Genomic DNA, 26,841 nt, shown 5'->3' on the forward strand with positions numbered 1-26,841 from the left:
GTGGATTCATTTCTCTCTCATATTAATGAGGCACCAGAGGCTCATTATTAATATGACTGGCCCAAGGCTGACCTGGTCAAATCTCTTGCTCCATGCTTACTTCTCTACTGTAAGCTTTCTTAGCTATATTCTATATCTCTGTGTGGTTGACTCCAGCTAGCTTATACAGTATTAATGTGTAAGAGAGAGTCCACATCTTTTTTTTTCTGTCATGGTCTCCTTTTCTTTTTATATTATTATTATTATTATTATTATTTTTTAATTTATTTTAATTTATTTTGCAATACAATTCAGTTCTACATATCGGTCACGGATTCCCTTGTTCTCCCCCCTCCCGTCCCCCTCACCTTCCCCCCAACGCCCCCCCCCCCATTCCCATCTCCTCCAGGGCAAAGCCTTCCCCACAGACTGAGGTCAACCTGGTAGACTCAGTCCAGGTATATTATTATTTTTATTCAGTGTATAAAATAGTAAGTTTCATTATGGTATCTTCATATATGTATATCACTGTTCTATGATCATATTCATCCTTACCTTTGTGGTCTTTTTAATGGAAATTGTTTTTTAGGATGCCAAACCTGTTTTATATGTCATAGGAAATATAGATCTATCTATCTATCTATCTATCATCTATCATTATTTATTTACTTATTTATTTGTGTGTGTAGGTGCACATGCATGGTGTGCATGTAGAAGTCAGAGGACAGATTGTAGGAGTCTGTTCTCTCTCTCTACCATGTGGGTTCCCAGGATCAAACTCAGGTCTTCAGGTTTAATGGTAAGATTTTATCTTTCTGAGCCATCTCACCAGCCCTTGGAGAGATTTTTTTTCTTGCCAGTATAATCATTTATTCATTTTCAGAGCATACCCTTCACTATATAGTCATAAACTTCTTTATCTTTTAATATTTTTGTCCATGTTTTCTTTTTGTTTAAATTTACATTTTTTTATTTTTTGGAGAATTTCATATGTGAGTCATATATTTACATCCTTTCCACCCCTCCCTCTCCCCACTCCAAGTCCTCCTGTGTCCCCTTTCCGCTTCCTCAAATTAAAAAATCATAGCCTCCTTTTTTACATCATATGTAACATATATATTGCTACATATGTGTATGTAACCTACTGAGTCCATTTAATGTTGCTCCCAGGTACTGTGTTTAGGTCTGATTGCACTTGGGTGGGTAATCCAGCAGAGGCATCATCCCTAGGGGAAACTGATTTTCCCTTGAAGCACCCACAGATTGCCTGTAATTCTTCATCTAGGGTTGAGAATTTATGGATGAATATTTTCCTGGCATGTCTAGAAGACACTGTCTTGAAATGGGCATGGGATGTATATTTAGAGTCATTTTTCCTCATCCTCAGCTACATATAACTAGGATAATTATAACAGGGGTTCTTTGGATACATGCTTTTCTTGGTTAGTTGGAGAAAATCTTTTCAGATAGGCAATTTACTTAAATATTGCAAAGAATACAACTACTTGTTGGGAGCATGATGGTCCTTGTGGCCACAGATCTCCAGGAAAACCGGGAATGTTAAGCACACATGATAGTATTTCCAATGGAAGAGACATATAACCTGTTTTTCCAGAAGGCTGTGATTAACAGCCTGGTGATCTGTGTTATCGGTTGAGACAGGCCATATCGAGCTCCTACAACCAGGACTGGAGGTTGGCTAGTAATCTAAATGATCCCTGTATATAGCCAGGGTCTCCCCCAAGCTCCCACAACCAGGACGTGAGATATCTAATAGTCTGAATGACCCTTGCTTGAGATAGGTCTGTCACTGGCCTGGAGCTTGCCAAAAAGGCTGAGCTGCCTGACCAGGGAGCCCTAGTGATTCTTTTGTCTCCACCTCCCTAGTATTGGGATTACAAACACATGCCAGTATGCCTTTTGTGTGTGTGTGTGTGTGTGTGTGTGTGTGTGTGTGTGTGTGTGTGTGTAGAATTTGGTGATCTTACTTAGAAGCACTTTACCGAAAGAGCTAAGCCCTACCCCAATTAGTATTTCTTAAATTTCTTACAAAACTGTGTACTCTCAGGAGCCAACACTCAGATACTCAGATTGAGAGATGAGCAGTCTCTCTCTCTCTCTCTCTCTCTCTCTCTCTCTCTCTCTCTCTCAAGAGAAATCTTGACCTTTCTACATTTCTATATTTTTTATAGAAATATATAATGTGTCTTATAATACAAAGGAAAAAAATTGACTCATACTCCCCTTTAGTTCCCAAAATAAGTTGATGTGTTCTTAGATGAAAAGTTACATAACATTTGCTTTGAAGAATTTGGAAAACACCACAAAATACCGACCAATCACCATTCCATAGAGTATTATTTTCTCAGCACTGAACCTCCACATAATGTCCCATTATAGAAAAGTAGTCCTCAATTACTGCCTGATTTGGATTACTGTGTGACAATGCATGATGCTTGGTTTGAACATTACTAAGAAGGGAAAATGTGGCTGGCAGTCTCCAATCAGAACATTGCTGTTTCAATGAACATTGTTTATCTCATAATGGATTCCACCCACCCCTCTACCCCAGCTGACTGCATACCTCCCAGGACATTTGAACATGACTAGGGGACAAAACACACTAGATTGTTAGCCCTGCTTTGGTCAGAACATGGCCTTGACCTGTAAAGTAGATCAGTGGCCATGGTGACATCTGCCAAATGCAGGCATCTGGGCGCTTCAACTTCAGGGACCTTGGCAATAATTTCTTTATAGGATGGTCTTTATTGGAAGCTGTCTATTTTCTATGCCATGACTCCATTCATACCTCATCCCAGTGAAGACCAGGACTCAGCACCTCTTCTGGAGCAGGTGCAATATGGGACCCAAAGCCTAAGGGAGCCCAGAGTAGGCAGGGAGTGACAAAGCCCCGAAACTCAGCAGCAGCAGCAGCAGCAGCAGACCAGGCCTCCGCCTCATTTCTTGCCCCTGCTAAGCCAGATGAGGCTCTTTTCTGCAACTTATGGTGTGAAGTTGAAGGGAAAAGGAGAAGAAGCTTTAAATATGTGTGCTCTACAAGGAGAAGAGAGCCACCATCATTGTCTGAAAAAAAGTATTTTTTTTTTTTACTATATAATTTCAAGAGAATAACTTAAAAACTATGGGTTGAATTGGGGGAAAATAGATTACATACCAAAATCAAAAGATAGCTTTCTATGATGTTGAAAAGTTTCTGTGACCCAGGAAGTTTCTGTCATTGGAAACAACAGCATCAGCAGCAACAACAAAATTGTCTCTTGGTACCATGCTGTGGCATAGAGGACCAGAACACAGGAAGAACAGTAAGGCTACTTAACACAGATTCCATGGTCCTTCCTAATGCAATATGCACTGTAGAACTTTTTTTTTAACCCTCTTGTGGAGTCCAAACACATAAGAACCAACACAGGGTCTTAGTTCATGTTCCTGGAGCACTCTGCTCTTAGCTATCGAGACACTATCTCACTTGAGTAATCTTATCCTAAAGTGTATTTATGACACATATCACATACTTGGCTTGGAATAAGAGAAATCAAGAGGAGCCCCACTAAGGGCAGTTGATGCGATGGTCTCATCTCTTCATCAGGGATACTGAGGGCTAGCCTAGCTCAGCAATGGTGATGGATTGGCTTGGGCGATGGGTAACAAGATCTTCTTCAGGTTGCCCCAGCCTCTGTGACTGAAGTATATATTGAGCAATATCAAGTGGTATGGTCAAGAATACCTGTCCAAATAATGCAACGAATCAGGAAGAAATGAAAGATCTAAGTGTGGGGAATGAGAAAATAATTTTTCTTTGCTTCTTGGTGTAGACTGAGGATTTTGTTTTAGTTTGTGCCTCTCTATTAGCATTGTATCTCTTGGTGGTTAATTCTCTGTTAATTTGACTGGCCACAGGTGCCTAGGGGAAATGCTACTTCTTGATGTGCCTGTGAGGGTGTTTCCAGATGAGATTAGAATTTCAATCAATGGATTAAGTAGATTTCCTTTTCAGATATAATGTTATGGAATTCAGTGTGTGTGTGTGTGTGTGTGTGTGTGTGTGTGTGTGTGTATGTGTGTATGTGTGTGTGTGTGTGTGTGTGTGTGTGTGTGTGTGTGTGTGTGTGTGTGTGATGAGTAGAATAAGAACACTTTCTGGTGTTTTTTTTTTCTTTCGTAAGTTTGCTTAAATTGGGGCATCTTATCTCACCATTGCAGCTCTTTGGACAGGAATTCACACTAGTGTATTCTCTGGCTCTCAGGCCTTTTGATCTGGATTGAATGATGTTATGGGCTATCCTATGTCAGGGAATATTATTTTAAAGTGTGTTGCATTTTTTATTACTGCTTTTGTTAACAATTTAAAGATGTGTTGCATTCTTTTATGTTGCATTTGTTTAACTCTGTGAAGCTGTGTGACTGTGCCTGTCTAAAACACCTGATGTTCTAATAAAGAACTGAATGGCCAATAGCAAGGCAGGAGAAAGAATAGGTGGGGCTGACAGGCAGAGAGAATATGTAGAAGGAGAAATCTGGGAAGAGGGAAGAAGAGAGAGCAAGAGAAAAGGAAGATGACCCAGGGGCCAGCAACAGAGTAAGAAAGAAAGGTCTACAGAAACAGAGAAAGGTAAAAGCCTAGAGGCAAAAGACAGATGAGTTCATTTAAATTATGGAAAGCTGGCAAGAAACAAGAAATAAGGCCAGGCATTTATAATTGAGAATAAACCTCCATGTGTGATTTATTTAGGAGCTGGGTGGTGGGCCCCCCAAAAAGTAAAAGAGCAAAAACAAACAACAATCCTAGGTCTCCAACTTGCAGACAATAGGCTATCAGATTCTTTAGTTTCTATAATTGCATATATTGGTGTCTTACAATACCTGTTCCTTAATTTTATGGTTTATGGTTCAGTTTCTCTGGAAAACCCAGACAATATAACTTTTTTTTTAAAAAAAAATAGCATTTTATCTTATCCAATCATAAAATAGATTCAGGAAATATATATTCAACCCAAAATATCCCAGTAGAATCAAATAGCCATGACAAATAAGTGGTGAATTCAGAGACTACTGGATTCACGAGATGCTAAGAAGTGATGGATTAATGTCTACCCCCAAATGAGACATCAATATCATCCTCTCTATGTCTCAGAAAACATGGAAGAAGAGTCAGAAGGAATGCAAGAGCCCGAAAGTAAGCAGAAGGGCTGTGAAATGAACGTGCAGAGAAGAGGAGACTATGGAGTGCTGTGCTCTCAATGGGACACCACCACCCACCCCTCTCCCAAGAATCAGAGATAAGTGTGGAAGATGGGTGGAAAGATTGTAAGAACTAGAGGTAGTGGATATCTAGCATCGAAACAGTGTTGGTCAAAATGATGGGGCCGTTTCCCAAATGGACTCCTAGCAATCATGACTGCATGCACAGGACCAAGCCGGTCCAAATCCCAGCATATATAAGGGAAGGGCTCATGAAGTCCCATACCTAAGTGAGGACTCATTGAAAAAGGATCGTCACTTTTAAGAAGACCAGAGTCTAAAGTCTGTATTTATTTTGTCTTGGTATTTCTTAGCTTCCATTTTACATTCATTGACTTTACTGAAAATTAGCCTTTTAAATTCATGCTTCCATCTTTGCCAATTTAATATGTATGTGACCACAGATAAGTCTCTTAACTTCTTTGAGTCTTGGTCTCCTTAACAGTAAAATGTAAAAGTTAACAGTACTTTTAACTCTTGGGGGTTTTATGAAGATTAAATGAGTTCCTACATAGAGGATGCTCAGAATAGTACCTGGTATACAGTAAATAGTAAGAAATTAACAGCCATTTTTATCTCACTAAGAGCTGCTAACTGTTGTCTTTGCCTGGAGTCTGGTGATTATATTGGTGGACACTGTCTTTTCCTCCTGTAGCCAGCTACCTAATAGTCACCAGGGTCTCCCTTCTGGAACAGTCTCTTGCTTTCCTCCCTTACTAGTCCATCTCAGGTTAACATCACCACAGTTTGTTTCAACACCGACTACTTTGAAATCTGTGTCTGAGCATTTACCTGTGTCCCTCTCTGAGTCATTCTTTACCCTAGCCCTACAGGAGCATTTTAAAACAAGACCATATTGAAATAACATAAATGATCAGGGAACACAGTTTGCACCTACATCCTTTAACTTGTGTAATCTGTGAAAATAAGAATTTTGAGTGTTTTGTTCAACTGCACTGTTTAAAAAATTTTAAATACCCCCATTCGTGCTCAAATCACTTTGGATAAAAGTCAAGACTTTAAATATGATCTCTAGATGTATTTACCTTCCAGAGTCTTTCTGACACTCTACTGGCTGGTACATTGTGCCCAAACTACAGTTTACAGAGCCCTCCCCTGTTCCAAGTGCCTCCCATAGGCCTTTGCCCACATGCTCTCAGCTGCCATTGCTTTCCGCTTTGTCCAATGGCCAGTTCACCCAGCTGTGCAAACACTGCTTCTTCGGGGCCACGACGTTCTTTCTGAACTCTAAGACCTGGGTTTTGACCACTCTATTGACACTCAGTGCTTTCTTCCTTCACAGCACATACGAGAACGTCAATTAAATATTTGCAGAATTGTTTCTTAACTGAGTTTAGCATTTGTCTCCCTGCCAGACTCAAGGCAGGTGTGTCTTTCACGGTCACTACTGTGTTTCTGTTACACAATGCAAAAAGTCTGTGATCTAAAAGTTTGCCAAATATTTGCTGAAAGAAACCCGAGACCATTAAGCCAAATGACAATTAGTAACAAAAACTGATAGATAATCTCATTGGAGAAATGTTAAAAGTTTTACAGTAATAAGCATGAAAAAATAAATAATTGAAGTGACTTGGCCTAGGAGAAAGTTGATTTAAGCACAAAGTCTCGTTCAAGTGGCCCAGCATTAAGTATGGTGTGGTCATCCACCTAGCATTTCCATTTCCTTACAATTAAGACAATCCACACTGTTTTTTTGTTTTTTTTTTGTTTTTTTTTTTTGTTGTTGTTGTTTTTTGAGACAGGGTTTCTCTTCAGCTTAGGAACCTGTCCTGGAACTAGCTCTGTAGACCATGCTGGCCTCGAACTCACAGAGATCTGCCTGTGTCTGTCTGCCTAGTGCTAGGATTAAAGGTGTGCACCACCACCACCACCCAGTCAACCCACATTCTTTTGTTTCATCTCTCTTCATGCTTCTATGTAAATGTATGGGATTCTGATTTTTTGCTTGACTTACTGAAGTTGAGTATTCAGGAGTAATCCAAGCATCAAGGTATCTGGTAAAACCCAGTTCTCTAAAGGCTTGGGATCTGGAGCTAAGCTACAATGGAGACATTTATAGGACCTATCTACATAAAAGTTAAAAACTAACTGAAGAAACTGTTAAAAAAAAGGCACACTCTACCCTCCTATTTTGACAAACTGGCTTTGATAATGAGCTAAACAGTAGATTTAGCTTAGAATTTGAGCTCTTCACCAGGACAGTGCAGGGCAGTGCAGGGCAGTGCAGGGCAGTGCAGTGAAAACTCACCTCTTCCATTCCATGCTTATGTTCAATAGACACATCATGTTTAGCCTCCCCCACTTAGAGTGTCATTACAAGGGGCTTCCTGTGCAAATGTTGGAGACTCCAGATAGCACATCTGAGCACCACTGGCCATCATTGAGACCAGGGTCCTATACACATAGATAGCTGCCAGTGGGTAGGGCTCAGGATTTGAGTTCAGTGCCATTTGAATAGAGAATTCTAAAACAAAAATGAAGACATCACAAAAAGAAACTATATCCCAATTCACATTATGAATACAAACACATACAAATTTCAGCAGCATATTCTCAAGTCAAACTTAGCAACCCAGAGAAAGGATTAAATGGGAGTGGAGACAAGGCTCCTCAGTTAAGAGCTCATGCTGTTCTTTCAGAGGACTAGAGTTTGGTTCCCACCACCCAAATTGGGTGGCTCACAACCCCATCGTTCCAGCTTCAGGGGAACTAAAAGCTTCTTCTGGCCTCCTCAGACACTCCCAAGCATGCCCACATACACATATATAGGCAAACACACACACACACACACACACACACACACACACACACACACGCTAAAAATAAGATACTGGAATCATAGGATCTGATTTAACCTTTTCAGTTGTATTAACTATATATAATCTCTGTAAGCTTGAATGAGAACAACTGCACTGAAAACTAGCTAAAAATAGTAATTTATATGCTTTCTTATTGCAGTTATTTAGATACAAATCTAAAGAAACAAAGAAACAAAGCTTAAGAGTTTGGGATGAACATAATAGTATGGGGGATTCAGTATAGATCTGGCTCCACAGACATCAAAAGATCACCAGGTTATTAACTACATCCAACTCCAGCTTCCTGGGTAGAAACAGGTATAAATCTCTGTTGAAGACAAAACCCTACAAATTTAACATTTCTGGCTTCCCTGGTGCTATCTGTAAACTCAAAGACTTCATGCTCTCTACAAAATGGGTCATCCAAAATGCTGATTTTGCTATTGATTTGAACCTATGCTCATGCCAAGGAGACTTAACTTGAGTTAGTTATGTGAATCTGAAATGTCTCATGAAAACAAGTGTATTAAAGGCTTGGTTGCTATTTGTTGAGGCTCCTTGGAAGTAATTGGTTAGCATGGGCTGTGATTTCATCAATAGATTGAGCCATTGATGGAATCCTAATTTGGATGAAGACTAAGGAGGTACAGCTACCAGGGGAGATGTATCAGTTGGGATCTCTGAAGGACTTATCTTTTCCCTCATGCCCTTCTCACTTGGGGTTGGACAACCAATCAAGGTCTTGTCCCTGTAGGAAACTGGTTGTCTACAGCTCTTCATCTAGGAATTGGAGCCTTGTGAGATTTCCCCGACCTGTGTTGACATGTGGTGTGATCATTATGTAGATTTTATTACACCACTATATTTTTTGGTATTTCATGGGTATAACATCCCTGTCATGTCTAGAAAGACATGTTTGGCACTGCAAGTTCCTTATCTACTGATTCATTTGTTAAGCCCCTGGGGAAGGATTTCTTTGTTGTTTTTTGTGTTTGTTTTTTGAGACAGGGTTTCTCTGTGTAGCTCTGTGCTGGGATGGTCTGTATGTCAAATTGCTCTGATTGGTCAATAAATAAAACACTGATTGTCCAGTGGCCAGGCAGGAAGTATAGGCAGGACTAACAGAGAGGAGAACAGAGAAAACAGGAAGGCAGAGGGAGTCACTGCCAGCCGCCACCATGACAAGCAGCATGTGAAGACGCCGGTAAGCCACGAGCCACGTGGCAAGGTATAGATTTATAGAAATGGATTAATTTAAGATATAAGAACAGTTAGCAAGAAGCCTGCCATGGCCATACAGTTTTTTTTTTTTTATTTATTTTGCAATACAATTCAGTTCTACATATCAGCCACGGATTCCCTTGTTCTACCCCCTCCCGTCCCCCTCACCTTCCCCCCAACCCCCCCCCCCCCCCATTCCCATCTCCTCCAGGGCAAAGCCTTCCCCACAGACTGAGTTCAACCTGGTAGACTCAGTCCAGGCAGGTCCAGTCCCCTCCTCCCAGGCCGAGCCAAGCGATCCTGCATAGGCCCCAGGTTTCAAACAGCCACCTCATGCAATGAGCACAGGACCCGGTCCCACTGCCTGGATGCCTCCCAAACAGATCAAGCCAATCAACTGTCTCACCCATTCAGAGGGCCTGATCCAGTGGGGACCCCTCAGCCATTGGTTCATAGTTCATGTGTTTCCATTCATTTGGCTATTTGTCCCTGTGCTTTATCCAACCTTGGTCTCAACAATTCTCACTCATATTAACCCTCCTCATTCTCGCTAATTGGACTCGCAGAGATCCACCCGGGGCCTAGTCATGGATCTCTGCATCCAGATCCCTCAGTAGTTGGATGAGGTTTCTAGCACAACAATTAGGGTGTTTGGCCATCCCATCACCAGAGTAGGTCAGTTCGGGCTGTCTCTCGACCATTGCCAGCAATCTGTTGTGTGGGTATCTTTGTGGATTTCTGTGGGCCTCTCTGGCACTTTGCTTCTTCCTATTCTCATGTGGTCTTCATTTACCATGGTCTCCTATTCCTTGTTCTCCCTCTCTGTTGTTGATCCAGCTGGGATCTCCCGCTCCCCCAAGCTCTCTTTCCCTCAACCCTCGCCTTTCATTACCCCCACTCATGTCCAGGCTGTTCATGTAGATCTCATTCCATTTCTCTGTCATTGGGTGATCCCTGTGTCTTTCTTGGGGTCCTGTTTTCCAGGTAGCCTCCCTGTGATGTGAGTAGCAGACAAGTCATCCTTGTTTCATGTCTAGTATCCTGCTATGAGTGAGTACATACCATGTTTGCCTTTCTGAGTCTGGGTTACCTCACTCAGAATGATTTTTTCTAGATCCATCCATTTGTCTGCAAACCTCATGATGCCATTGTTTTTCTCTGCTGAGTAGTATTCCATTGTGTATATGTACCACATTTTGTTTATCCATTCTTCAGTTGAAGGGCATCTGGGTTGCTTCCATGTTCTGGCTATTACAAACAATGCTGATATGAACATAGCTTCTCACTGGATGCAGAAAAGGCATTTGACAAAATCCAACACCCCTTCATGATAAAGGTATTGGAGCGATCAGGAATACAGGGAACATACCTAAACATAATAAAGGCAATTTACAGCAAGCCAACAGCCAACATCAAATTAAATGGAGAGAAACTCAAAGCAATTCCACTAAAATCAGGAACGAGGCAAGGCTGTCCACTCTCCCCATACTTATTCAATATAGTACTTGAAGTTCTAGCCAGAGCAATAAGACAACATAAGGAGATTAAGGGGATACAAATTGGAAAGGAAGAAGTCAAGCTTTCCCTATTTGCAGATGACATGATAGTATACTTGAGCGACCCCAAAGATTCCACCAAGGAACTGATACAGCTTATAAACACCTTCAGCAACATAGCAGGATACAAGATCAACTCAAAAAAATCAGTAGCCCTCCTATATACAATGGACAAAGAAGCGGAGAAGGAAATCAGAGATACATCACCCTTTACTATAGCCACAAATGACATAAAATACCTTGGGGTAACACTAACCAAGCAAGTGAAGGACCTATATGACAAGAACTTTAAGTCCCTGAAAAAAGAAATTGAAGAAGATGTCAGAAAATGGAAAGATCTCCCATGCTCATGGATAGGCAGGACTAACATAGTAAAAATGGCAATCTTACCAAAAGCAATCTACAGATTCAATGCAATCCCCATCAAAATACCAACACAATTCTTCACAGACCTGGAAAGAATAATACTCAACTTCATATGGAAAAACAAAAAACCCAGGATAGCCAAAGGAATCCTGTACAATAACACAACTTCTGGAGGCATCACGATCCCTGACTTCAAGCTCTACTATAGAGCTACAGTAATAAAAACAGCTTGGTACTGGCATAAAAACCGACATGTGGACCAATGGAATCGAATTGAAGACCCTGACATTAATCCGCACACCTATGAACATATAATTTTTGACAAAGAAGCCAAACGTGCACAATGGAAAAAAGAAAGCATCTTCAACAAATGGTGCTGGCAAAACTGGATATCAACATGTAGAAGGCTGCAAATAGATCCATATCTATCACTGTGCACAAAACTTAAGTCCAAGTGGATCAAGGACCTCAACATAAATCCAGCTACTCTGAACCTGCTAGAAGAGAAAGTAGGAAGTAGTCTTGAACGCATTGGCATAGGGGATCACTTCCTAAATAGAACACCAGTAGCACAGACTCTGAGAGAAACAATCAATCAATGGGACCTCTTGAAACTGAGAAGCTTTTGTAGAGCAAAGGATACGGTCAACAAGGCAAAGCGACAGCCTACAGAATGGGAAAAGATCTTCACCAACCCCACATCTGACAGAGGACTGATATCCAGAATATATAAGGAACTCAAGAAATTAGACATCAAAATGCCCAACAGTCCAATTAAGAAATGGGCTATAGAACTAAACAGAGAATTCTCAACAGAGGAAACTCAAATGGCCGAAAGACATTTAAGGAACTGCTCAACATCCCTAATCATCAGGGAAATGCAAATCAAAACAACTCTGAGATACCACCTTACGCCTGTCAGAATGGCTAAGATCAAAAACACTGAAGACACCTTATGCTGGAGAGGATGTGGAGCTAGGGGAACTCTCCTCCATTGCTGGTGGGAATGCAAGCTTGTACAACCACTTTGGAAATCAATATGGCGCTTTCTTAGAAAATTGGGAATCAATCTCCCCCAAGATCCAGCTATACCACTCTTGGGCATATACCCAAGAAATGCTCAACCACACCATAAGGCCATACAGTTTGTAAGCAATACAAGTCTCTATGTTTACTTGGTTGGGTCTGAGCGGCTGTGGGACTGGTGGTCGACAGAGATTTGTCCTGACTGTGGGCCAGGCAGGAAAACTCTAGCTACAGCTCTGGCTGTCCTGGAACTTGCTCTTTAGACCAGACTGGCCTTGAACTCAAAGATCTGCCTGCCTTTGGGATTAAAAGTGTATACAACCAAATGGCTAGCTGTGGGGGAGGATCTTAATAGATGTTCTGTTCACACATCTGAGTTCTCTGATTCTAGTGGGTTTCAGTCGCCATTGACTCTCTTCCAAGCAAGCTCATAGGCCATATTACTGCATAGAATAGGGACTAGTTTTCAATAGTCAAGTATTAAAAAGAAGGTATTCAAAACAAGATTGGCAATTACTTAGCCCTGCTCCCATTTTCCTGCTAATTTATCCTAAAATATAAAAACTCAATTAGCTTGATTTAGAGGCATAATACCACACACAATAAAATGTTTTATTTGTAGATTGTGGTTACATTAAAGCTTAAAAACACTGATAGATTATTTTCAAAGGTATCACAAAGGGTTATCATATATTAAAATAAAATTAAAACATGCAAGTATATAAATATCAAAAGCCATGTCATATTCTTAAACTTTATGTTGCCATGGTGAGTCAACTGTGAAAGGATGGATGAATAGGTCTTTGAAGAGAATAATTCCTCATCCCATAAAAGGGTGTTGACTGTGGAAAAAAAAAAGTTCAGCAACTGATATTTACTATTTTGAGATACCAAGGCTCAAGAATATTTCTTTCATTATTGGGCCATTTTTATCTTATTTTATTTTTTAATAGAGTAACAGTAATAGCAATATTGATTCCTCAATATATCTCAATCACTGTTCTAAAATTTTTTTTTTTTTTGGTTTTTTGAGACAGGGTTTCTCTGTGTAGCTTTGCACCTTTCCTGGATCTCGCTCTGTAGACCAGGCTGACCTCAAACTCATAAAGATCTGCCTGGCTCTGTCTCCTGAGTGCTGGGATTAAAGCCGTGCACCACCACCGCCAGCTCTAAAAATTCTTTACACAACAAATTTATATGTTGGTGATTGTGACCAAAGACTTGGGGGAGGGGGAAAACATGATCAAAATATATTTACATTTAAAAATTGTTTAAAATAATAAAAAACAAAATATATAAAAATAAAAATTCAAATGGAGGTAGGCTAACAGCAGATCTTCTTCACATCTCCCTTCTCTCCTCCAAATCCAGTCTCCCAGTCTCCCCCCTACCTCTGCAGCAAACCTATTGTTGTGGCTTCTCCTCCCTCCCTGCCCCCATCTCCAGTGATTCACACAGATCTCCTCCAGCCTTTCTCCCCACTCATCCCATTATCCTAGCCCTCAACACCATCAGGCATTCCCTGGAAATCCATCAGCCAAGCTTGCCAGATAAGCAAATAGGTCAGCTAAGCAGGTAGGTGAGCTAGAGATCTTTACTCTCCCTCCTCTCCTCCAAGTCCAATTCCCTAGTCTCATCCTCAGCCTGGTAGCAGACTACCTGCTGTGGCCTCTCCTCACTCTCTACCACCATTTCCAGGGGAAGTAAGCAGACACTAGTGGAGTACTCTGCTGTCATTCCTCCTGTGGACACCCTCAGCCCTCTGCCTCTTCCCATTCCCATTCTAAGTGTCAGCTCCCAGTACTTAGAAATGCATTCTTTTTGGAACACCCAATGGCTGTACCTAGCAGGATCCTAGAATTCCCTGCCAAGCAACACACAGTCACCACAGATGGGGCACTGAGACCATTGATGTTAAGAGTTATCAATGAGCGGTGCTTGTTGTTGATTCCTATTATTTTGTTGTTGTGCTATGTGTTTTGGTTTTTTTTCTGCTCTGGGATTATTTATTCCTTGTTGTTTCTTGGGTGTGGCTAACTGCTTTGAGCTGAAGTTTTCAATGGTAAAAATGGCCATTTTACCAGAAGCAATCTACAGATTTAATGTAATCTGCAATTTCTATCAAAATTCCAATACAACTCTTCCCAGATAAAGAAGCCAGAAATACACACTGGAAAAAATACAACATTTTAAACAAATGGTGCTGGTCAAACTGGATGTCTGGATGTAGAAGAATGCAAATAGATTCGTGCTTATCATTCTGCACAAAACAACTCCAAATAGATCAAAGACCTCAACATAAAACCAGATACACTGAACCTGACAGAAGAGAACATGGGTAAGAGCTTTGATCTCACAGACACAAGAAAACTTTCTGAACAGAACACTATTAGCACAGGCACTAAGATCAACAATTAATCAATGGGACCTCATGAAACTGAGGCACTTCTGCATGGTAAAGGGTACTGTCATTCTGACAAAGTGGCAGCCTACAGAATGGCTATAAACTATACATCTGATGGAGGACTAATATCCAAAATATATAAAGAACTCCAGAAAGTAGATATGAAGAAAACTAATAAATCCAATTAAAAATGGGGTACTGTTCTAAACAGAATTCTCAAGTGAGGAAACTCAAATGGCTGAGAATTTCTTAAAGAAATGTTCAACATCCTTAACCATCAGGGAAATGCAATAAAATCTAGTTTGAGATTCCATCTTACACCTTTCAGAATGGCTAAGATCAATAAAACAAGCAACAGTTCATGCTAGTGAGAATGTGGAGTAAGGGGAACACTCATCCACTGTTGTTGGGAGTGCAAACTGATATGGCCACTATGGAAATCAGTGTGGTGGTTCCTCAGAAGAGGAGAGTAGATCTACCTCAAGATCCAGCTATACCAAAGGATGCTTCATCTTACCACAGAGTCACTTGTTCAGCTATGTATCATTGCTGCTGTATTCACAATAGCCAGACATTGGAAATAACCAAGATGTCCCTCAACAGAAGAATGGATAAAGAAAACATGATACATTTGCACAGTGGAACATTACTCAGCCATTGAAAAATGAAATCATGAAATTCACAGGTCAGTGAATGGAACTAGAAAAAAAAATCATATCATCCTGAGTGAGGTACTATGTATTTGCTTGTATGTGGATACCAGCTGTTAATTCAATTGTAAACAAACTACAAATCTATAGAATCCACTGTAGAGGATAGGTATAAAGTAAGGGACTAGAGGAGCAAAGAGATCTCCTTAGGAAAGGGAAATAGAATAGATATGATGGACAAGGATGAGCGACTGGAATGGGAGGATCAAGTGAGGAGCAGGATGAGAGAGGGAACACAGGAAGAGACAGCTAAAATTAAGGGCCATACAGTAGAAGCTTCCTAAAATATGTGCATATGTGAAGGTGATCTAAATGAGATCACCAAATGACAGGGGAGACGGAGCCCTAAATGGACATCTCTTGCACCAAATGAAGCTTCCAGTACTGGGAATGGGTTACAGCTAATTGAGTTGTTGGACAAAAGGGCCTCATGGGAACTCCCAACAATCTAGGTTGTTCCCAAGGCTATTGGTTATTCTCCACACACTGATATCACTGCCCTATTGCTGAAGACAATACTTCTGCAACTCACTGAACACAGAGAAGTTAAGCTGGTGCCTACCTAGAGCCTTCACCCTTATGGGATAGTGTCCTTGGTCTTGGAAGGTAGCCTGCACACTACAAAAGAAGAAACATAAACACCAACCTATCTACAATTGTATCCTGTCTGCAAGATATGCTAGTGCAATGTTGGCACAAAGCTTGTGGGAGTAATCTGCCAATATCTGATTTTACTTAAGGCCTCCTCCTACAGATTGAACCCATACCCACTGCTGCTTTAGTGACCAAAAAACCTGAGAGTAGATAGCCCATGGACCAAGGGTTAAGTCAAATACTACTGTTCTGCTAAAGGAATCTAGCAATAAATGACTCCTAGTAACATTCTGCCATACCCATAGATCAGTGCCTTGCTCAGCCATTAGGAGAGAAGCTTCTCCCTGCATCAGATGGGAACAAATACAGAGACGCACAGACAGTATGCAGAGGGGACACTGATCCTAAAGGAAATGTCGTCATTTAATCCCTCCCTTCAGGGCTCAGAGAGCCCAGAGGAACAGGAGGCGCAAAGAATATAAGAACCAGAGGGGATGCAGGACACCAAGGAAACAAAGCTCTTTAAACACAAGATTGGCATACATATGAATTCATAGAGACTAAGGCAGCATTCACAGGGCCCCTATTAGTCTACACTTGATGGGGTCTTAGATTTGAAAAGAATTGGACACATGTCCCTATCCTTAACATAGAAGCTAACTCCAACCAATAACCACTTGGAAATGAAAATTTAGTTTTCTCCAATGGAGTCTGGCTGGGGAAACAAATTATTCCTAAGGGTAGGCTGCATGCCCAGAAGTAGATAGGCAACGGAAAATGAACTCAACTGCATCCTTGAAGGTTCCTGACATATAATGTTGTGTCAGGGCGCTCTCTTTCTTTTTAAAATTTTATCCTTTTTATTTTTTAATTTTTATTCCCCTCATCTTTGTCCTACAGGCCCTTTGAGTATATATCATGGCTTCCAGTTTTATGTTCTTATGGGATTCCTGAGTGTGTCAATTAGTTGATTTCTATATCTGTTTTTTGTGCCTTTTCTTGGGCTCTTTTCCTTCAGTTTGTTTTGTCCTATGCTGATGTGTTTGTTTTTATTTTATTTTATTATTCTTTAGAAGCCTTTTTGTTTTCTAATGGGAGATAGACAGATGGTGGATCCAGGTGTGAGGGGTGGTGGGGAGGAACTGGGAGGAGTAGAGGGAGGGGAAAACATATCAGGATATACTATGTGAAAAAAACTACTTTTAATAAAAATATTATTCTTTGACAAATGTATGCATTTACATAATGTATTTTGTTCTTTTTACTCATTAATCTCTCTCATCCCTTTTTAGTCCTATGGAACCATGCCCTTTTCTGCACGAGTCTCCCTGCTATTTGCATGTCTCTGAAAAAAAATTATTAGAATGTTGTATGTTTCTCTCTCTGTCTCTGTCTCTGTCTCTGTCTCTCTCTGTCTGTCTCTATCTGTGTCAGACAGACAGACAGACAGACAGACAGACAGACACACACACACACACACACACACACACACACACACAGAGAGAGAGAGAGAGAGAGAGAGAGAGAGAGGTTTAGTTCGGTTTAGTGCACCTGCATGAACACAGGTAGGGGATATTTACTGAAGCATGGGCAACCCACCAGTAACTTCACCACAGGAGACAATGACTCTCCATCATTAACTGCAAATAGTTCCTCTGGGAGGGGTGGGGCCTCATGACCCTCAAGGCTCCAGAATATTTTTGAAGTTGAGCACTCTCTGTGCTGGAGCCAGGGCTTTAAACTTTAGGGCTCTAAAATAGGAGCAGTATGGTACATAATCAATCCATCTTTTATGAGTGGAAGCCACATAGACCTAGTTTTCTAAAGACTTACAGAAAAGGGAAACAGCTCTCAAAGGGACCTTGAATATACTTGACAACAACACAGTGGTAAATTATAAATGTTTTGCTCATATGTTTTTTTTTTTTCAGATCCACCTTCAGCTTAAGACATTTGGTCTTTTTATGAAAAGACATGAAGAGAATGTTCCAAATTGGTAAGTTCAGAACTTTTCTATCCCTCCTCCCATTATAGACATTGATTTTGGATTCAGATGTTCAGTTCCAAATACTGTAAGGTAAAATATTACTGTCAAGGAGAGACACCCAAGGATGAGGAGAGGATGTAAGACTGGAACCTTACTGTAACCTTTCATCAATTTGTACAGTGACTATGTATGACTCATTTCTACCAAGTACATGGTTGAGAGAAGTATAGGGTCTTTCCCCAGACAAATACTCAATGTAATGGATAACTTTTGCTTTGACCATAAACTGTGAATGTTTGCATATTAAGTTTTGACCCTTGTAGGAGTCCTTACCCAGTTATCTAGTAAGTGGGCATAGCCACAAAAATTGCAGTATCTCAGTTGTAACTGGAACCAGTATTGAGCAGCAGGAAGGAGCATTTCTTGGCTTTTCATGGCACAAGAGCTTCCAAAGGAAAAACAAAACAATAAAAACAGGGATTAGAAAGCAGTGCAGAGGTCCAAAGGTCACAATCCCTAGGGTTTAGTTCCAGCCTCAACACAACAGTTTATTGAATCGGCAGCCTTGATGTCAAAACCTAATAGATTTCACAGTCTACTAAAAAGCTATAGCTTTTTATAGCTTTAAGATGGCTGCATTATTCTTGTTCAACAACCTCAGACCTGCTTAAAATCCTCCATTTAGGGCTACTAAGTCTATGGATACAGAAATTATTCTCAGTTAAGAAAAAATCTCTTTCAGACAATTCTGTGTTTGAGTAATTGCCTGAAGGGAAGATGTTCCTAAAATCTCTCCAAGTTGAACTAACAGGTTTCCAGGAGCTAATGAAGTCTGATTACTTTTATTTAAGGATTTTATTTGATTAAAAATTATATACATACATACATTTTATATATATGTGTGTGTGTGTGTGTGTGTGTGTGTGTGTGTGTGTGTGTGTGTGTGTATGTGTGTACATGAGTACACTACTCATAGAGTCCGTAAGAGGGTGACAGATCCTCCTGGAGCTGGAGCTAAGGATTTGTTGTGAACTGATAGATGTGGGTGTTAAGAACCAAATTCAGGTCCTCTGGAAGAGCAGTCAGTGTTCTTAGCCACTGAGCCATCTCTCCAGCCCCTAACTGCTATCATTTCAGAATATGTCAGTGAGTCATCTTGGAACATGAGTTCCACAAACTCACTAACCAGCACAGTGCACTAAAGCATAGTTAAGAAAACAATGTTTTCAGATCATTTTGCCAAATTTTAATCTGGGACTTTCTGACTATATGAATCTGGAAGATCATTTCATGTGTCTGTATCTAATTTTCTGTCACTAAATTGGCATGATATTCATGCTGTACACACAGAGTTGATGGTGAGGATTCAGGTGCCCCAGGCTCACAAATGCTGTGAGTGGCACACATCAGAGCTCAGTGGTTATTGTCATTAGCAAGGGCAGAGTCATATTCTTACCAAAATGATGATACCATACACAATCTATGTTTATCAAACTTTCTGATCTTTTTTGTCTTATTAAATTCCAAATTACTTCTGGAATTATAAACTTACTGTTTAACCCAGTTGTCTGTTTTTGTTTTTAAAGCTTCATCTTCTATGTCATTTGCTACTGATTGTTTCCAAACTTAGAAGGCAGAATTAATTTTTCATTCCACTTTCTGAACTCTAATCTTCTAATAACCTAAAGTTTCAATCTCCTTTCTCTCTCTCTCTCCCTCTGTCCCTCCCTCCCTCCTTCCACCCCTGTCTTGCAGTACTGGGGATTCATCTCAAAGCCTTTTGATTGCTAGGTAAGTACTCTACCACTGAGCTCTATCCTCAGCCCTCTTTTTGTATTGAGATGGTCTCACCTAGTTTTTATGGCTGGCCTTGAACTCACTGAGTAGTGTTAGGCAGGTCTTGAACTTACAGTCTGTCTTCCTCAGCCTCCTGAGGATTTTATTTGATTATAAATTATATAAGCTGGTTTTACATGACTGCCATTAGACCCAGTTAGGGTCTTTTGGATTGTTCAGAAGGTCAAAGCCAATCTGTGTACTTTAGAAATTTCCATAGGTATTGTGTGCCAGTATTGGTGTGATGCATTTGGCTTGGCAAGATGTCTTTCCTCTTGGAGAGTAGATAGGATGAACAGCCAAGACCCATTTATGGCTTTGTAACTGGTGTCACTTTTTTGGCCTAAATTTTGGCCTCTGGTAGGGACTGCACTAGAGGTTAAGATGGATTGACATGCTGTAGACACACAGCTACATAAGAAGTCATGAATTTCAAAGTTTGTGGACAAGCAATGGTACATTCTAGCCAAGAGCTGTTGGAATTTAATCAAGGAGCCAATGTGTGTTTTGTACTGACCTGGGAACCACACACTGCAACTGAAGCTCAGCAGAAAAATATGACTTCTTGGGTTTATAGGTGAGCCAGGTATAAAAGATAGTTCCATCAGCTACTATCTGTTGAGATGAGAGATCTTTGAAGTATACATATGGTTTGTCACAACACATTTTAATATATTCAAATGAGAAATTGAAAGATAAATCATTTGCCACTCTATCATCCCAAGAAATAAAGATATGCAGCTGAATTATGCAGCTGAATTAATGTGCTTAAAGTTCTCTCTGCAATACAGAAGCACTCAACAAATAGAAAATAATGCAACACACTTGACAAACAATTTCTTTCTTTCTTTTTTTCTTTTTTTTTTTCCAAGACAGGGTTTCTCTGTGTAGTTTTGGTGCCTGTTCTGGATTTCACTCTGTAGACCAGGCTGGCCTCAAGCTCACAGAGATCCACCTGGCTCTGCCTCCTGAGTGCTGGGATTAAAGACATGTGCCACCACCGCCCAGCAAATATTTCTTTCTTACTTAGATGGAAACTTGCTCTATGAGGATTTAAAAGATGAAGAAACTATTTGAAGGAGTCTGAGATACTCTTTCTGATACTTCTGACTTCAATCTCAGTATTTGGCTTTTACTTTGGATTTCCAAGTTTCTAAAAGCTCACCAGAAGGAAGAATGTTAACTAGAACAAGATGTATTTGTACTGACCAATTAGATTTCCTGAGCATGAAATGCATTTATATTTCATAAATAAGTTACAAATCCTATGGTTTTACCATACTGGCTTCAAGTTCTATAAAATTTGATCCTCTATTATTTATGCATTTGGGATCATACTAGATATGATGTATTATCCAAGTTAATAGAGAGGTCCCAAAGTCAGTAACTCGTTAAGTAAATAGTAGGATTGATGATTCATGTGGTTCCCAAGGTCTGAAAGATTTATTTTATTCAGTTTTCAAATCCAGAAGTCAGACAGAGAGATACTATTAAAACCATGAAATGGTCTTATGATGATTGGCAGACTTTAGGACGCATCAATGGTAGAGGATCTGCCCAGAGCAAAGGGTAAGGAGAGAAGATAGGTGTAGGGATGTTCTGACCAGCATTTCTCAGCTGTGACACTTGCACTTTAGATTAGGTATCTCTCTGTTATGTGTGGAGGTGCCTGTGCCTGCATGTGCTAAACACCTGCTCCTCTTCACCAGATGTCAGTTGTACCCTTCTCTCTGGATGGAGTCATTAACATTGTCTCCTCAAATTGCCCAATGTTCCCTGTTAGAAGGATCTTCCCCACTTGATAACTATGGTTTTAGACTTCTGTGAAGGGCTCTATATTTGACACTTGCTTTTACCTGCTAAAAATCCCAAAATGCCTTTGGATTTCTTTGGATGGGTGTATGGGAACAAATCTGAGTGTCTGGCATCTTGCTTTGGGTAGGCACAGGCTTGAGAAATAGACTGAGATAGACAATCATTGCATGATACTACAAGGCAGAGAAGATTGAAGGATCTTCATGTCAATCTGTTTAAGTTATTCCATGTCCATGACATGAAGTTTAGGTTTCTAGAAGAACATGCTTATGTCAATGACTACAGTAATGCAAATTAAGATAAGATAAATGGAATGTTTTGTATTTACCTTGGATGTGTTAGAAACTTCTTACACCAAAGTATACTTTCAGGTTTTCTTGTAGATGCTGAAGTACTATTGGTTTCAATGATATATATGAACATACACACACACATATAACACATACATATGTATTAATTAGACATGAACAAATTAAGTCTACTTCTAGTTCAGTACCACTCCAGATCATTCTTGCCTCTTAACTTCCTGGGGGAAAGTTTTAATCAAAAGACTACACCTCTGTGTTTACTCATGGCCTGGGCCCTGAGCACCACTAAGAAAGAGGAGCACAGGTTACCTCCAGGAATAAGTTTAGTGATGGAGACAGATCTGTAAGGCAATTACAATAGGATACTTCACTAGGGATATCTTGTGTGGTTTTATTATTATTATTATTGTTGTTCATTTCAGTGCTCATCCCAGAGTCATCATAGAACTAAAGCAACAGGCTTAGACTTGGCATCCGCAAGCCTTGTCTCTGACCCTTGCTCTGCTATATATGAACTTCAAATGTCTGGTTACATGGCTGGCTTTTATGCCTCAATTCCTCACTCTATATAAGTAGAAGCAGAATTGATCGTGTCGGATTAGGTGTATAAAATGCCACGTGAAAATAATACGTGTGCCATGTTAATAGAAAATTAATTTTGATAGAAAAGTCTATAGTTTTCTTATTAATGCCAAGTATTTTATACATTGTAACTCTGGTGAATGAGTAGAAATGACAAAATCATTCCTTGTGTTTCTTTTAGGCTAAGGCACTAGGTTGGCAATACCAATGTTACATAGGTATTAAGACAAGAACAGGAAACAACACTTGAAAAGACTTTTCAGATGGCACCAGGTAAAACGGTTCCTTCTCTTACCTGTGTAACAATCCCACAGAGATTGATAGGATAATTAAACTCAAGTTCATCTGGTCGCACACGAATCACCACACAGCCTGTCCCTAGGAACAGTTCATCAGGGCCTACACGTTCATCTGGATAAAACAGTGTCCTTTTAGCTATAACACGGAGCTGAAGATAAGAGCATTCCACTGATACTGTTGAAAGAGAAGAAAAGGCAGTCAGCTGCTCCTCCTCAATACATTGGCATGAAAGAAGACCCAAGTTAACCAAAACAAATAGAGGTTAGGGATGTGGGCAAAGATGATTCCTTTCATAATATGACTCCACTTCTATTTTCTTCCCATTGACATCCCTCAAATGAATCAACTTGCAACCCCCCCGAAGTTCTGCCTGAGATTAACTGTGGTGGTGATTTGGAATGGAAGCAGAGGTATGCACTTTTATCAAGGTGCTATATTGGGTACCAAGTTCCCTAATCCTTCGTGTCTCTGTGAAACTTAAGTTTTCTCTCCCTCTCCCTCTCCCTCTCCCTCTCCCTCTCCCTCTCCCTCTCCCTCTCCCTCTCCCTCTCCCTCTCCCTCTCCCTCTCCCTCTCCCTCTCCCTCTCCCTCTCCCTCTCCCTCTCCCTCTCCCTCTCCCTCTCCCTCTCCCTCTCCCTCTCCCTCTCCCTCTCCCTCTCTGTGGGTATACTTGCATGCTGGTATATGTACACATGAAGGCCATCAGTAGATGTTGTATCTTTCTCAGTTGCTCCCCCACCCCCCTTATTTTTTGAGACAGGTTTTCCCACTGAACCTGGAGCCTGCCAACTCTGCTAGAGTAGCTGGGCACAAACCCTGGCACTCTGTCTGTCTCTTTCCTCCCCAGCACTGGGATTACAGCTCTTTCCCTGGGTGCTGGAGATCTGAGCTCAGCTCCTCATGCTTGCATGGAAAGCCCTTTACTGACTGAGCCATCTCCATGGCCGCCAGGTTTTAATTTTCAGGCCATGGCGGTGTATCAAATAGTAGCAGACATACAGTTCAGATGGAAAGAAGATGTGAGTCGTTCAAGGTCCCAGAAGGAATAAAGAGCTGGGACTGAACATTATGCTCTTTGGATCCACTACGCTGCATTACCCTGGAGACCAGAATGTTCCATTAGGCCTCTGCTGGATTCTTCTCCCAAGCTTTAGGATCAGCTCTTCAATTACCCATCAGATATACAGAGGCTATTTGAAGCACTCCTCCTCATGCACGCACAAGTTCTATATGGAACTCACGTTTTTTCCTTCACCTCCATTGGTGTTTCCTCATCGCAGTCAACAGCACCACACCCACCCACCACTGAAGCCCAAAGGCCTTAGGATTTAGTCCCAGTTCCCACTTCCCTTCCTTCCCACAGTCTCCCACGCAGTCTTTTCACTTTGCTTTCAAAACTGATCTCCCATCTACTTCTGCATGGCTGTACCCTGGGCTCCATCACTGTCCCTTCCTTGGGCAACCTCGGCAGCCTCGTGGAGGAGCTCATTGCCCCCAGTCTCATGTCTCTCATTGTTCTCAGCTGCCCTTTGTTGATAGAAGGATCCTCTTGCTTACAGTCCTTTCCCACCATCTCAGAAAACTCCACTCCCCTGTCTAACCTTTTAACGTTCAAGTTATACTTTTTCCAATTGAAAAATGTTTCATTTATCTTGGACATAGTTCATCACCTTGGACTGTCGTGTTTGCAGTAGGTATTTTGGAGAACTCTCCTTTTGTTTTATCTAAAGGCAAGGAATAGGGAGTGTTTCCTGCTCTCTAACAGCGCACCTTCCTGTAAGCAATGATGATACTATTCCTAAGGTCCCCTGGTAACTATGCTGCCTCCAGGGGTTCCCCTTTGTCCTCCAGATACTACACACATTATTCTTGGTAGCTGTACTTACTCACAATCAACTTTCCTTCTGAGACATTATAACAGTTCGTATGAAAAACTCCTAAGTTAACCTCTGCCTCCTTTCAGCTGAGTCTCTGGTGGTCTGCAGGACTGAAGAGATATTTTAAATGAGTACTGTCCCACTTTGTCTTAGGGAACGTGATGCCATGCCAGTGGTGAAACAAGGTTCCTTAGTTGTTTGGGAAACCGTTAGACCTCCTGGGGTCTGAGAGGAGCTTGGAACCAGTCTGTATGGGATGTTGAAGGCTAGTCTTTGTGTCATGAGTTGGCTATCAGGAAACACTGGAATGTTTAAGAAAGTTTTATTCAGAATATCTAAAAAATGATGTAGGGAGGTTAAGAGAGATGATTACGTAAGGGAAGCTAGTTAAGAATGTGTAGTTGAATAGTGCGGGTAGGAAACTGAAGAGACAGATAAGGTACAAGCTGAGGGAGAACAGATGGCTCAAGGGTGACCTGGTAGGAAATTGAAGAGTACCTATGTGGGAAGAAGTGGGAGGAGGGGGCGGGAATCCAACTCTGAGACCTCAGCCAAAGTAACAACTTGAGTCCAAATACCTTCACTCACCGGAACAGGGAAGACAAAGTTTGCAACCTGTATGCTGGGACTATAATGTTCTGGTAACCCAGGTAGAGATAACATATAGGGCTGGGAATTATTAAGTTGTTAACTTTTCAGATGGAACAATAAAGCCCTCGAAACCAAGAGCCCCATGACTCATGGTCATTGAGGAATTACCCCTTGAAAACATCACCAGTCAAGGTCCACTCTGATACCTGGCTCTTGCCCAGAACACCTCCATGATGTGAGCAGCAGTAGCAGCAGCAGCAGCAGCAGCAGCAGTCCTGATGTAATAAAAGTCTTCATTATGCTAGACCAGGGCTGGGACCTCCTCAGGTATTAGGTAGTGAGAGGAACTGGGAAGCCAGAAGTGTTTTTATGCCTGAGGCCATACTCAGATGTATTCAATGAACCAATTCAGAGAGGAGAAAAAAAAACCTTTAGTACCATCAACTCCAACTGCTGAGTCTTTCTTTATCATATGGGCTAGAGAAATAGAGTGTTGGCTAAGTGAATACAGCTACACATTATGAGGTGCCTTTGAACTGTCTGTGTAGGGCCTCAAAATGCTTGACTATGTGGTCAATTGCTGGCTAGTCTTTGGTATTCTATGAGTTGATTTAGGGATGCCACCGACTCTGACACAATGATGTACTTTGTCATGCGTGGTTGAAGTCATCTGCCCCAAGTTTGTGATACATATTTAGCTTAATTAAATGTTAATTCATTAATTAGTTAATTCCTTGGTGGGATTAGGAGCTGACCTTAGCAGAACTTACCATTAACAACAAGGAAGGAGAGCCTGTCGGAGACCCCAATCTTGACCATTCCTAAACCAACTTTGAGAGAACCCAGCACTCTTCAGTGATTTCCTAGTGCCCTTGCTAGAGGGACATGTCTAAGCCTTTAATTTCTTATTCCTTTGTAACTGAAACTTTCTGGAACACCAGAGACTGATGTTCCAGGCACCATGGGATGGCCTGGGAGAGTGGTGTGTACTTCCTGCAGAGTCTGTTTAACATGAAGGCTTCAAAAATTCCTACGATCTACATGACTTACTTTTCTATTGCTGTGATAAAACACCATGACCAAGGCAACTTATAAAATAAAGCATTTATTTGGGGCTTATTGTTTCAGAGGCAAAGAGCCCATGACTATCATGATGGGGAGCTTGGTAGCAGGTAGGCAGATATGATGCTGAAGCAGTAGCTTAGAGCTCACATCTTGGGACACAACTATGAGGCAGAGAGAGAGAGAGAGAGAGAGAGAGAGAGAGAGAGAGAGAGAGAGAGAGAGAGAGAGAGAAAAATGAGAGAACTCGGAATGGTCTTTTGAAATCTCAGAGCCTGCCCCTAGTGACCACACCTCCTCCAATAAGGCCATACCTCTTAATCCTTCCTAAACAGTTCCACCAACTGGTGACCAAGTATTCAAACATATGAGCTTATGGGGGCCATTCTCATTCAGACCACCAGACCAGGTATGTCAAGAAAGATGTTTGTTAACTTCACCAGTAACATTGCTTTTTTTTTTTTTACACTAGTATTTACTGTACAAGCTCAGGATGCTAGCGTCATATTTTTAATGTAACCAAAAATAAAAAGTACATGTGGAAAATAT

The 26,841-nt window shown here is 41.0% G+C and overlaps 2 protein-coding genes across 2 annotated transcripts in view; one reads left to right on the forward strand and one right to left on the reverse strand.

Annotated features, from left to right (window-relative positions):
- The window catches only part of Oosp1 (oocyte secreted protein 1), a 106,335-nt gene that overhangs the window by 50,343 nt on the left and 29,151 nt on the right, over nucleotides 1-26,841 (forward strand). The window contains exons 2-5 of the mRNA XM_052760208.1: nucleotides 17,866-17,930; nucleotides 19,677-19,712; nucleotides 22,644-22,735; nucleotides 23,127-23,172. The gene's annotated coding sequence lies outside the window, so the exon portion shown is untranslated. The remainder of the gene's footprint in view (nucleotides 1-17,865; nucleotides 17,931-19,676; nucleotides 19,713-22,643; nucleotides 22,736-23,126; nucleotides 23,173-26,841) is intronic.
- Nucleotides 20,093-26,418, reverse strand: LOC128123776 (oocyte-secreted protein 3-like). Its single transcript, XM_052760083.1, has 3 exons — nucleotides 25,437-26,418; nucleotides 22,758-22,936; nucleotides 20,093-20,372 (listed from the first exon to the last, which is right to left on the reverse strand). The coding sequence occupies exons 1-3, from the start codon at nucleotides 25,525-25,527 to the stop codon at nucleotides 20,241-20,243; spliced, it is 402 nt and encodes a 133-aa protein (XP_052616043.1). The 5' UTR covers nucleotides 25,528-26,418; the 3' UTR covers nucleotides 20,093-20,240.

Source organism: Peromyscus californicus, unplaced genomic scaffold (assembly GCF_007827085.1).
Source record: "Peromyscus californicus insignis strain IS unplaced genomic scaffold, ASM782708v3 Scaffold_4__1_contigs__length_199733344, whole genome shotgun sequence".
Classification (NCBI taxonomy): Eukaryota; Metazoa; Chordata; class Mammalia; order Rodentia; family Cricetidae; genus Peromyscus; species Peromyscus californicus.